This window comes from Nipponia nippon, unplaced genomic scaffold, assembly GCF_047370975.1.
Source record: "Nipponia nippon isolate SJK-2023a ecotype South Korea unplaced genomic scaffold, ASM4737097v1 scaffold_24, whole genome shotgun sequence".
Lineage (NCBI taxonomy): Eukaryota > Metazoa > Chordata > Aves > Pelecaniformes > Threskiornithidae > Nipponia > Nipponia nippon.
The window spans coordinates 1,557,359-1,571,995 of record NW_028262341.1 but is presented as its reverse complement, the minus strand read 5'-3'; the positions used below and the strand labels follow the sequence as shown (position 1 = coordinate 1,571,995).

The 14,637-nt window shown below is 35.2% G+C and overlaps 1 protein-coding gene across 1 annotated transcript in view; it reads right to left on the bottom strand.

The window, feature by feature from the left end:
* Nucleotides 1-14,637, bottom strand: part of XRCC4 (X-ray repair cross complementing 4) — a 189,974-nt gene that overhangs the window by 60,965 nt on the left and 114,372 nt on the right. The window contains exon 7 of the mRNA XM_087761546.1: nucleotides 9,993-10,137. Coding sequence (XP_087617672.1) covers nucleotides 9,993-10,137 — 145 coding nt within the window. The remainder of the gene's footprint in view (nucleotides 1-9,992; nucleotides 10,138-14,637) is intronic.

Here is a 14,637-nt window from a genome sequence, read left to right as displayed (position 1 = left end):
ATGAATAATGTACCATACTCCTCTCTGAGCAAAAAATAACCCCTGTGAAAATATTCTGAAGTGTTGCTTAGAAATCTGGGAAGTGGAGTGAGGCAGACTGCAATGTGAATTAAGTGTGGATAACAGTATTCTTCCTGTGGCCAAATAATAATTCAGAACCTGATAATTTTGAATAGTATGTGATTAACTTCTCAACATAGAAAAAACCATTCATCTTTTTCCCAAACTTTTGCTAAATTCAGGGAAGCACTCTCTGTGAAATAGATGTTCTGAAACTTAAACCAAATTTCTTTCAACTTTTTTCTACAATTAGCACCTTTTTTAATGACTTTCTCACAAATTATTTTCTTAAGTTAAATACCTTCTTTATCTTTTCTAGAGAAACACAAGGCTAGAGGTACCATTTTTTAATTTAACAGACAGGTCTCTTCGATGTCAAATTCTCTTTCTGATATCTACATAAGTGGTACAAGTGGTATACAAAATATTTATTTCTGTATTCTTGAATAATTATCAGCTTTTAAAGAAGCACATTAGAAATCTCATCTATTTCTAGGATGAAATATAGAACGAAACTTACCCTCCTTAAAAGTAGTGTTTACATGCACATTTGGCCCTTTTTCCTAGTTTTAATCATTATTACTGTGTTCATTCTAAACATAAAGGATAAAATATTGATGTCAATGGCTAGACTATCATCAGATTTGAATTCATCTTCATACTTGATGTCTTTTGAATCATTGAGATAATTTTGAAAAGAGCCTTTTATTTTATCTCACTTCTGCTATTTAACGTGCATTACAACATTGACTCTTTTGCTGATTGTTTTTGACCATTCTCCTTCAGTTTTATACCAACTCCACTTATAATAGGTGCTATACAGCTAGCAGTGTGAAGAAAATAAAAGCATGTAATTAATTTTCAAATTACTGTTCGTACGTACAAGCTTGAATGATGCAATAGCTACATGAAAATTATTATGAATGGTTTGACAGCTGGATAAAGTAAGGTTTTTTTTAAAGTGTTATTAAGAAGTCAAGAAAGTCTTCAGCAGTATTCTATGTAAACAAGGATTGTACTAATCGAATTCTATACCTCTTGCAGCTTCTAATAAGCTCTTGTTTTTATTTACGTTCCAGGAGATTGAAAGGGTAGTTAAAATATTTTAAGAGAGACATAATATGAAATTTGTCCAATTCTTTCTCTTATTCTACAAGTTTTTAGACTGATGCATAAGAATATGCTATATACCCTCCCACAGATGGCAGAACTCATCAAAAAGGACACTGATTAATGTCATGCTGAATCCTGATACAAGTTGACAGAAACAGATGAGTCCTCTCAACCGACCTCGAAAGTGCATTTGCTCATACCGTATGTATTAGTCACAGTGTATAAATTTATGAATATTTATCCATACAGACCAGATTTGGGGATGCTCTAAATATTATTGAAAATCCATTGTCATGCACTTCAAGTGCTTAATGTACTGCTTTGGGGAAACACATATACGTGATAAATAGGAAAACAAATGCACAAATCAGCTCCGCTCACCATGTTCCCTCTCATCTGTCTGCTCGGTAATGTGCCCAGTGTCATCTCTCACCCTTTTCTGTACTCTTCTCTAGACTTTTTCTTGCTCCTTCTCCAAGTAATTTTGAAAGATCAGCCTGCTTTGTGAGGCAGAAGGCACAGGATTAAAACAAAACTCAGTACAAATCTGTTTACTTAGAGTCCTTTTCCCGTTGCTTTTCCTATGTTTTTGCACTAGATTTCAAGCATTCTGGAACAGAAAATGTCCTGATATCTGTATCTTATTCAGTTTCAACATCATCCTTGGCAACTATGATTTTCTCCAGAATGTTTCCTGGGGTCCATAATGAGTTATGGGATTACTGGTCTTCACAGACAGTTATGCTATATGGAATAATCTAATTTAACCCCGTAAAGAAGACATACTTCATGATCAGTCTAATGAACAATAAAAACAGATATTTGAGGTAGCTTTATCTCATTAATATAGCCAAGCTTTCATCTTATTCTCTGCCATGCTGCCTATCTTTGACATCAGGACTGAGCTGGCAAGCATGGTTACTTAGGCTTTCCATCAGTCAAGTCTTAATCTCCTGCCAATGAGTATAATCAAAATCCTAGGCATCTACATTACCTGCTTCTTCCTATTAAAAATAATGTGAAAATAATTCTGCTTGAAGAGCTGTTTTAGGAAATGGAGGTTTAATTGACAGCATCATCAAGAGCCCTTTACAGAAGTGTTCATAAGGAGAGTGCACATTTGCTGCCATACACTAATCACAAGGATGTACAAGGAATTTTATATATTGCTTTCTTTGTTGTTTTTAATGCAATCTCCTCTTCTTACTCCCACCCTTCCCCCACAAAGACTGAAAATATTGTAGCTTGGTCTACATCAAAAGCCAACAAATATTCCAGCACTGCCGGTTAGCTCAACCACACACAATCTTTCCTCCTTCTTACTGTAATTACTCCTCAGGAGCAATTCTTTTGCCTCCCACATTAAAATACCCAAGCCGGGATCACAGTATTTAAAAAAAAATCTAATCCATAGTGCAATAAATTAAACTATACCAACCCACAACCTACCTAGGAGAGGCTTAAAATATAAACTTTAGTTCAAACATCATTCCAATAGAAAAACTTTGTTAGAAAGGCAAGGGAAAAAAACACCAAAAATTTATCAGAAAGGTAACAGAAAAAGATATTGTTTCCATTTTTTAAGCTATCCTCTTATAATACTCACAGCTACCAGTTTCACTGAAATACATTATAGATTAATCATTTGAGACATATATCTCATCACATTTGTCACAGCAGTAAAATCCTGCTCTAAAGAACATGCCCTGAGAAAACACAGAGAAGAGTCCTGTCAGTCTTACTGAGTAATAACTTCTCCCTCAGCAGTCAATTATTAGGCTATTACTAGTGACAAAAATTGGTGAGATGTGCTACCAACTAGAGACCTGAGTGACTTTGCTCAGGAGAAACTGCAACCTCAGAGGTCAGCAGATAATGTTCATTTTTCTCTGCCGGGGGCTTTCAGCCTTCATATTTTCCCATCTTTCCCTGGAGAGTCAGGAGAAATGGTGATTGTGGATACCAATTCCTTGCACTTCCCATGGAAAAAAATCATCCCTTCCCCCATGGATGGTGGAAGCCTAATTATCTACCACTCAGTTAAAACAAAAGACGTTCACTGCACAGAAAGCCAGGGTGCCACCAAAAAAAAAGCAACTGTACTGTGTTGAATTTATTTCTGCCTTATTCATTCCAGTTGAATATGGAATTCCTCTAGATTTTTTGCAACTTTTGTTTTGCAAATATTGTTATGCATTGTAATCAGAGACTTCTATCCGTTTTTCCTCTGAGGACACCCTATTTTTGTACAGCCACAAGTCACATAACACAGATACTAAACACAGCTTTTCTTTCTACTCCAACCTTATGCAACCTTAAATATTCACAGGTGACTGTTCAGAAGATGAGTATCGCTTACCAAAGCTCCCATCAGGCCACACTAAGTTACAGTACAATATTTAATATTTGCACAGGTGAGTCAAAACAGTCTGTCTGGCATGGCCGATGACAGACTGCTGCTGCCAATGTCATGGCAAAAAGGGAAAGAAACCATTCAAAGTGTAAGAAAATGCTGAGCATGAATGAAACACAAAAAAGACTTAATTCAGCTATTTAAAATTTTTTTGGTTTCACATTAGAGTCTCAAATGAACCTGACTGTCCACTTCTAAGAGACTTCTTAACCTGTTTACATTTCAGCCTGAATGAGTTAATTATCAAAAACTTTCTAAACATTGCATTCCATAAATTTGTTATGGCAGGAATGAGCTTATCACCCCTGTACATAGACACTACATTGACTCACTGATATACCAGTGATCATAGTGCTTTGTCACACCATGCAAGGCTCTGCAAGATCTCTCCAATTGTATTAAATAAATACACTTAATGAATAAAAAAGTGACATGTCAACATGAACTCTCAAATATGTCTTTTTTTAAAAGGGGGTAACTGTGGTGTAAACTTTATACCCCCTCTGGACCATGGAAGGTTATGGTATCATTTTCAGTGGAATCCAAATTTCACTTGGTTAAACCTTTACGAGAAAGAATAACTTGTGTGAGACAGTAATACCGATGTCTATGTGTAACACTCTGAGAATGTCAAATTCCAGGACAAATCTATATTTTTGCTACCTGAATGACTGGTGGTGGCAAAACATTTTAAATAAACCTTGCATTAGGACTTTAAAATGTGAACTGCAAGCAACAAATTAAACAAATGAGAGATGATCCCCAGGGTATTCCTGGCACACCACAGGCTCTGAGTGCTTTTAAAGGGGTGGAAGGTTATCAAAAGAAAGACAAGTCCAGCTTATTACAGTATTGGAATATAATGCTAAGAGCTTTCTTTTCAAATAAATTACATACACCTATGAAGACTGTAAAAAGTTTTTGAAGGTCCAGAAAGAGATGAGAGTATGGAAATAAAAACCCACCACATTTATCATTAACAAGCGGAAAATATGCAGCTCATTCTACCCACAATTATACGCGTGACTAACTTTAATCAGACCCTTTAGTCAAGAACAAACACTGAGCGTGAGGACTGTAAGAATCGTATTCAAAGTAAAAATGACATTCTCTCTTTGGCCTCTTCTGATGGAGCAGGTGATGGCGATGCAGGTGCCACAAAACAACCCCTGGCAACTCCTGGCACTTCCAAATACATAGTCAGCAATCTGAATATGTTTTTTTACTTCATATGGATGTTTCTGAGGACTGCTAGGTATATGTTGAACGCTTTGAGCTCTCTGAAAAAGCTGCATTCATATATAAAAAAAGAAAGATTTAAATTACTAGTGGCAAAGATCCTATCAAAATCAGTGGGGCTATGACTGCATCTCAATATTTCAGCAAAACCAAACATACTGAAGTTAAGGGAAAGCATCTCTTCAATTTAAATGTAGGTCTGATTCTAACAGTCACTCAGTTTTATCAATCACGCAAGAAGTATCAAGCCAGAAAAAGTCAAATTTCAATTAAAAAAAAAAAGGCAGTAACAGCTACATCAAATGTACAAAACTACACTCATACATATGAATCTGAAATTTTTGATATCCAGTATAACTAATAAGCTAGAGTCACAGTGCTTGGTGTAAACATGTATTTCCTTATAGAAAAAACAAGCAAATAATACCTGTTACTTCTCAATCAATTAAATTAAAAGTATTTTTAAACACTTGTTTCTCAGAATTGTGAAGCATTTTCTCTGTAATAACATTTTTTGGTTGTCTTTACTCTTACTTTCAGGAGAAAACAGCATATTTGCATCCATAATAAGGTTTTTCCTGTATTTAAGATGTTTTCCCCCAAACCACTTCTGTAATTGTACATATCCTCAACAGTATGTACACACTCAGTAGCAAAGAAATTATAAACACTATACAGCAGCCAGAATGGATTACATTTTGAAACATACTGAATAACTTAAAGAAATTTGGAGTCTTATGCAGTAAAGCCTTCCTCCTAGGAAACCCATGTGTGAATGAGGGCCATAAAACTAGATCCTTTATTAGTAAAAAATGACAGACAGAAAAAAAGGTTTTGCTTTTCTTACCTATTTAAATAAAAATAATTTTGATAAACCAAAGCAGAATGATAGATTTTTACTTGTGGAAAGAAAACAATAGTTGTAAGCTGTACTAGAAAAGGAAGCTTTTCCTGATTTACTTTTGTTTTAATTACAGAGACTCCAGCACTGTTTGGGTTACACTGTACTCTGTGACTGCAGATTGTACAAGCTACACAAAGTATTCTGTATTCAATGACTCACTTACTGTACAAAATTATATAAAAAACAATTTTTGTCATCTCCAGTAGGTACTATCTTCTCTCAAATAGGTTCCAATACTTTTAAACTGAAAATATAACAGAAAAATGCAATTATTTATAAGATTCAGGCTGACAAGCCACACACTTACGCCTCTATATTGAATGCATATTCTACATAGCTAATAGTGTTATTCATATGCAGTCCCCTGAGAGATATGGGTAATGCATCAATAAGCATAATTTCTAACTATGGATTGGGATTGCTCTTATTAATTTTTCTCCTCCAAGTATGAAATGCAAATTGTGAAAAGTAGAATTTGCATCTTAACTTGACTTACATATTATCTCTGCTTTGCACCTTAGGAAATTGCCAGATATTAAGTTACAGTTAAAGCTTTAACAATACCATCACAGTTTACTGGAATCAAAATAATTTTATTTTACTTCCTGACTCAATCGTGTTTTGAACTGTAAGAACCATCCTTTTTCACATTTTAAAAATGTGTGAATTGCAAGCCGTAGTTTGACTGTTATCAACTATAAGTAACATCTGTCTGCCTAAGGAAGCATTTCCTTTCATTGGATATGTCAGATTTGAAAAACAACCAGCTAGAGAGCTGGATAAACCTGAATCTTGGCAGTTCACTGACCAACTAATTATTCTGAATTTCTACTTTACCCTAAAGAACATATTTATCTCAGCAAATAATTAAACGGTTAATTTAGCAAACCTTGTTCCACAAATCCTAGTTCAGTTCTTTGCTGGTCTCATGTCTACACTACTTTCACTAAGCTTAATATTATCCAAAGCACATTTCCAAGTTTCATTAAAAATGTTGATTTAGTCCTTCAATAAATTGTCACAGTAATACTAGATGTCTATATAGATTAATAGAATTCAACTCCTTTTCCTGCCACTGCACCCACACACAAAGCTTGGGAAAGGCAGTACTCCTTTTGCTCTCATTTCTATGTTAAACAGATTTTTATTTGCATTCTTCTCAGTATTCTTGGTCATATCTAAGAATATATTTTCATTCCAAAGGACAAGAGAATTGCTACATAACTAGCCACAACATCCATAAATCTAAAATATTTGTAGAAATAGAATCCTTTTATTTTTCATGACTCAGTATTTACTTTAGATGCTCTTAACTTCAAACATAAGCAGTACTTTCTTACCATACTTTAAAATCTTAGGAGAATGATATAAAAGTTAAGATATAATTCCTATTATGTGATAATAATGACTGTGTTGAAAAATACTGTATTTTCAAACAACAATCTGAAAGCCAAAAAGAAGAGAAAAACTTGGATGCTCTCCTTCATTAAAGAGGTATTTTTTCTTCTGATTTAGGATCTTGTATCAATCAACTTACAATGCAACAATATAAAGACAGCATTATGCTCTTGATGTTTGGTTTGTAACTGCCCTTTCATTGCCTGGCAAACACGAAGCAAGCACTGATGATGTCAGCAGAACTTGAAAATGGAAAATAATTCTAAATAAGCTTTAGTTTGTTAAAGCAAGACTGTGGGATACGATTTTATGTGATAGCACCTTAAAGTATTTACATTATGAGTAAAGAATCAAATCTTTCTGCAGGTCTGTGCAGGAGAGCTCAGAAATAAGGATTCATTCGTGCATTTGCAAATGTGATCACAATCTGTCATTTGATCCTCCTGCCAAACAGAAAAGCATGACATGCTTTCAAGGGCTGTACATCTTCCATATTTGTGATGGAGCATTTCCAAAGGTGAAGGAATTTAGAGGTTAACTTCCTCCCCACCTCCCCGCCGCCCCAGCAGGCTGGGGTGGTTTGCTTGGATCAGTAATTTTTTGCTAAATGACACAATACTGGAAAACATGTTGGCCAGGACCCCAATGTACCATCAGCTTGACAAAGCCTTACGCACTGTGTAGGATCTAGCCTTCCGTCACTACAAATTACCGAAGAGGCTTCATAAAAAGAAACATCTATATTTGTGAACTCGATTATGATACTGATTCTACAGCTACCTACTTTTGACAGGCTGAAGAGAAAATTATTAGCCAAGCAAATTGACTGAAAGCTTGATTAGCAGCTGGCAAAAGACTTAAGATGAAGTTCAAAACCCAAGATCTAAACAGGGACACTGAGAAAAATAATCAGCAAAATGGAAATTATATACAGCTTGGCATTTGTAATGGTCCAGGTAAATGGGGAGACCTAATATCTTCTTATCTGATCAAAAAATTAGCACTGCCACTGTATTTTTAACTAAAGAAAGGATTAAAAACATATTCCAGTATCAAGCAATATCACATTTAATTTATGAAGTCACCAAAAGATCATAGAGAAACATGGATCTTTCATTGTGAGATACACATTCACAGTACTGGAAAGCATGTCAGATGCCAAGCAATGTTGTGACCTGTAGTGCAAAGCTGTTGTTTACAATACAATTCATACATATTTAATGCAAAAAGGAAAATGGGGATAGAGTCTGGTAGAATGGATGTTCCATATGGTAAGCCTTAAAATATGAGTAATTATGTTATAGCCAAGAAGAAGAGCCACTCTTTAGATTCAGCTCTGATTTGATTCTGTAAGCATATTAGAAATGCTTTGCACAGTATGGAAACATAATGTTGTCTGTTTTTTCTAAAATTTTCCTTACTTAAAGGAATTAAAACAAAAATATCAATATCCTCTTAGTTTTTCCCCTACACACAGGACTCAGATAACCATACACTGAGGATTACTCAGCCCAAGGCCTCTATATTCTCCTTTGCAATCATTTGCCTCCATAGGTTTTCCTTCCACAATCAATACAAAAAGAGTGAAACTGCATTTCAGGCAAACACAGCCAGACTCACAAAATCAAACTGACTATATACAATGGGGAAAGGGCATTGTTCATTGTAATTTACTAGACTCTGAAAAACAGAACAGCAGAATTTGACATTTTTCTAGACCATTCTAAAAAAACATAATTCTTTTTTTACTAATAAAACAGGATTGTAAGCTTAAACATTCCTAGCTGGCATCAAGCCATGACCTTCTATGTCAAAATAAGATAACTCTCTTGCTGATTTAAACAGAAATCTTTGCTAATCATGGGAAAGGTCTTTGTAGCCTACTTGTGTCCATGTCTGTTTAAATTGTTTATTATCCATTGGATATTACAGATAAAAAGGGAAAGTAAGTATTTTCAAATCTAACTTACCATAGACCTTAAAAAAAACCCATCAGTTTTTGAAGAAAATACCACCAATCATATTGAATTACCAAGGTAATTCTATGCATAACTAAGCACCTCCCAGATCATGTGAAAATATTTCCAAAAGTTGAGAGTGACATTAGAAGAAAAGACTTTTATTAAGTGTTATAAATTCTGACCCCTTTGTGTTCAAGAGTGAATCCTTTTTTTTCCCCACTGATCTTATTTTCAAAAGAAATCTATTCTGGTCTATTAAAAATGATATTGTGAATTAATTTCCACTGAAATTACAAAAACAGAATCACAGGATGGTGACATTGGAAGGAACCTTTGGAGATTGCCTAGCCCAACCTCCCTCCTCAACCAGAGCAGGTTGTCCACGACCATGCCCAGTTGGGTTTTGAATATTTCCACAGATGAAGACTTCACAACCTCTATGTGCATCCTGTTCCTGTGTTTGACCACCCTCACTGTGAAGAAAGACACTTATAACGTTACTAGTTTCTGTGACACAACTTAGATGAAGCTGTCCATCTTAGTTTGACACTTGCTATAGATGCATCCTTCTTTGCCTGGAGGGTTATATGGTAACCTACAGAACCTCATTTTAGTAGGCTTCAATCTATTTGCTTAAAGTTATCCAAGTCAATTAAAGAAAAGAATTTTACAATTGTCACTTTAGAGGTATATTAAAGTCAATAAGTCATTGGGCCTGACAATTTAATCATTCACATCTATTCAAAGTGGGGTAAAATTACTGTAAATGACTATACAGAACGCAACACAACAGTACTTGGTCTGAAATATGAAACTGCACAAGAAAACACACAAAAAACCAAACCACAAACCCTCTGACATCTGTAGATATAAAAACATTTCAATACACTTGAAAACTGCTTACTTTTCCTTGGCTGGCAGTTCTGTCTCATAAGTAGCCATCTTAGCTCCTGTCCCAGCATGCTTTGCTATCCTTTGTCTTCGCTTTCTTCTTGGAGCAGTATCAATGACATCTGGGCTACCCAGAAGGGAATAATTTTGTTCTGGTGCTGCCAAAAGGAAAAAGACCAAAGTTGAAAAGAACTTGAATATGAAATATTCTAAGACTATTCTTAAAATATTTTTTGTTTATTTTTATTAAAATCTCTATACTGCTAATATGGGCTCAGATTTGACAGCAGTTAGTGTCAAAACAAACAGATGACATAAAGGGAAATTCAAAAAGACCAAATTCAAACTACAAAGATAAGCTTCCCTCGACATCTCTTTGTAGTCAGTGGAGAGAAAGACGGGCAATTATAAACCAGAAATAAACTGATCGTCTCCTCATTCCTCCTTGTAAACTCTACAGTAACTAGAGAGGTAGCCTATAGAGCCCAGTTTCACCCACCTGAAGTTAGTCTTTGTCAGAATAATTGAGGAAGATATGCCCATGGCACAGGGAAAGAAGCTTGAGTGTTCTGCTTACTGCATGTCTTTGTTCAGACTCTTCGTCTGCAGCATGGACAGTAATACACATCCAGAACAAAAAAGAATTAAATAGTTTCCAATATGCATTAGGATAAACCCTTGAGAGAAGCTTATTGCTGTGATCAAGCACCATATTTTGTAACGTGCTAGTCATTCTGCTACCATGGACCTCTAGGCAATGAACCCTTACAGGTTCTGCTGGAGACTCCCTGAAGACAACGGGCAGAAAGGCTGATGGACAGCCTGATGTCTGTTCAGTGAGGCAAGAAACCATCCATCTGGAGCAAACCCATTCATAAAAAGCAGTAACACCGGCTTACTGCTCTACCCATTGAACAGAGTAGCTGCAGTCTGAAAGGAAAACAGGGAGAATTCCTGACACCTCGCAACCCAATACTGGATAACCAGTCTAGGTTTCCACTGAGTCTTCTGCTGAAGGTAAGTAAAGTAGGCTCTGTCCAGGTTCATTTACCTATGATTTTAATTTCCATCATTACTGCATAACCTATGATTTCACACCTGGTTCACATTTATATTATCATGTGAATTCATAAAAGATGCATTATCTACACTTAAAAAAACAATCCCCTCTCTGCTTTGACAATTATCTACTTGAAGCTCAAATGTCAAGACCATCAGATCCTTCCTTAAGCTAAAACCCTCCCTTCTCTTGCTATTAATGCACTTAGAAGATATATAGACGTTTTTATTCCAGCTATCAACATCCTGTAGCATGTTTTTATTTGGTATGCCTGCTTTAAAAATAAAATCTTTAATTACTTTGAATTTTCAAGATAATGATATCCAGAACAGCACACATATCAACCGAAGTACATTAAATAATAATGTGGTGACTGAGGCTGATGCTATTATGGTAACTTCCCTGATCATTGCTTTCTGCGTGTTTTAGAGAGGTTTAATCTTCGCATGGATGAAAGACACCATAATTTGAGATTCAATACCAAAGGTTTTCACAGAAAGTAAATAATGGGTCCTATTTATTCATTCCTTTCACAGTTGTTATCCACGTCTACTGAAAATGAAACAGGAAGAAAATATGCAAGCCACAAGTAACATTTTCAGTTTCTCAAAAAAATGTGTTTCTTACCAACAACACTGCTAGATTAAACATGTAAATAGAGGGTCCCTAGAGCCAGTGCGACCACTGCTTACAATGAAGCATATGTTTAAATATCAGAACCTCTTAGCATTTACCAGCATGCTCTATACATGTAGTATACATCACAGATTTACAGATCTTTGTAGGGTGACAACAGGTAATAGCTGACATATTTCCAAGACACAAGCTAATTAACAAGTTTCAAAGTCCAGTACAGACAAGATACATTGCCTATAATAAATGCTGCAAAGGGTTAAATTACAGCCTAATTCTCCACACTAAACTAGCCATGCATAATTTTCCAGTAAGTTTATTTTAATAATACCAAGAAAAGGGCTTCTCATTCAGACAGCCTAGAATGCAATCTTACAAATGGTAGTAGACTGGCTCATAGATAATGGTTGATCACTATAAGCTTGGGTTTTTTTGGTTTGTTTGTTTGTTTCTTTTAAGCCAAACTACATCTTAGGCTAGAACTGCTAATGAAAAGATGGCATACACTTGAAGCTCAAAGTATCATGCATCACCATAAGACTTTAAACACACACCCACTACTGCTGCCCCAAAATAATTCCCATTAATGAATTCATTTATAGTACTTGACTAAAAGCCAAAAAAAGCTTCAGCAAAATATTATTCCTTACTTGACACAAAATCATTTGGAAAAATGAGAGGCAGTCTTGAACACAAACCTAGTTTCTCATTCTGAAAATCTTTTTTGTCTAAATTTCATCACCATTTTAAGGAAGTAAAGTTCATTGACTTCTCATGAAATTAAATTTCTTACTTTGATATTATGTAATACAATATGAATGACTGTAATACCTTTGAGAAGAACAGCACCAATTTAAATACAGATGAGTACTGTTTGATGAAAGCCAGTTAATTAAACCACCTAAACCAACAAACGTTGATCGAGAAAAGGAAATGTTCCCAATATATAACATACCTTCTGCAGGTGAATAACTGCAAGAAACAAGATTGATAAGAGAGCAAGAAAGGGAATCACAGTTCAAGTACTAAAAGAATATCTGTGCTAAGAAGATTAAAACCTTTAAATAAAAACTCTTGATTTTTTTTGTTGTTGTTTGTTTTGAAGAGTGATATTACTTGGTGGGTAAAGGGAGTTTTCAAATAAAAAAGGATATTCCAGAAAATAATTTAAACTGAAAACTAAAAATAGCTTTCACTGGTTTGGAAGAGTCAGGATGAAATTAAATCAAAAGAGTACCATAATGTTGGGGGCCTAGAAACAGAAGATGTCTTTACTCTAATACAGAAAAATGCCCGGACCCATTCTCAAGACATTTGGTACAGAACACCTTGCATCCACGAAGAACAGCACTGCCTATTCCAAGTTTTCTGCTGGGAGCAGTCTCTGGTCAACCAGACTCTGCCAAGGGAACCACCTGGTTGAGCTGGTATAGAGCAAAATCATTGCAGGGAATGTGCTACCAATGAAAGGGAGCAGACAACTGCGCTCAGCTGCCAGCATCAAGGTTGGATCCTGGCATTGTTTAGTGTACTAAGATAGCATCATGATCTCTCAAAACTGCAGGCATTTTTAAATTAATTTGTGTAGCTTGGTTAAAGATAGGCATCCCAGTTATATTTTAAAATAGACTTTTGCATTACTTTATTTTCATATACAGAAATCAATTATTTAAAAAGAAATACCTTCCAATCTATCATATTCACTTTTCCATCTGGAAAAAAACCCTACCCACCTTCACTCTCTGTATATCACCACCTGTAATGAAAATTCTACAGCTTTCATTTGTCTAATTATTAATGATAGTGCTGTACTCACTGAGAAAACAGAATCCAGCTCCTCTCGGTACAAGCTCTATTCTCAATAAAGGACTAAAATCAGTACTAAAAGGTTAGCTTTGCCATAAAAAAATACACAGGGAGCAAAACAAAGCAAGCAAAAAATGAGTAAAAGCATTCCAAATTTGAGCAATCCATTTGCCTACAATGACCTAACTTCACACAGATAGAAAACATACTCTTAATGTTCGAATTCCTGAAAGGTGTACTGCCAACAAGAAAAAAAGTAGTAGTTCATGAGAATTTATATATAGGAAACACAGTCACAGACATAACTTCCCTTCCCTTCACCTTGTTAGCATATATTTAAGATGTAACAAAGGATCCTCAAACTTGAACACTTGTATTTAATTCATTCGTATCATCCAAAACATCTGGTAGAGCTGCTACACTTGCTTAGCTAAACTGTACTGTTTAGGTCCAGATTAAAACCATGTACTCTAATAGTATTTTGCAAATAACCTATTGCTGACTTTTAATGCAATATGGATGAAAGTAGAACCTGGACCTTGCTGTTTATAGTTGAAAGACTGTATCAGTGCACTCATTTGCTTATATTTCTATCCTAGTGGTAACTAGCCTCAAGCGTTTCATGTTTTTTGTAATCTTAAATACTGATCGTTTGTTTCCCTTGATAAAAGGGAAACATTTCTCTCTCAATGTTTGTATTTCTCAGCATGCTAAGTTACATTAGAATGGGATGTGTCCTTTGCAAATATACCCCTACAGCCACATATCCCATGGGATTAGTCCCATACTTATAATGCACAGGATTGATTCTAGGTTAACCAGGCACTCCAGAAAAGCAAACACTGCAAAGGAAAACATAATTGAACACTGTACTGCTCTCAGATTTATGTCATTGAATTATCAGGACATAACATGGTAACTTTAAAACCAACCGTCAATGTCAAATGGATTCAAGGAACATTCACATTTCTGGTATGTACCACCAAACAAAACATATTTAGCATTGTAAACTCATTTTGCTCACAATAAGAATTCACAGTTATAAAAAAATGCTTGAATTGGAATGGAACAGAGAAGATTTATAAAGGACACAGGCATTTATCATCAGGAAAAGAACTGGCCTTTATTTAAAATTATCTCCTATCCTGGATATTTTATC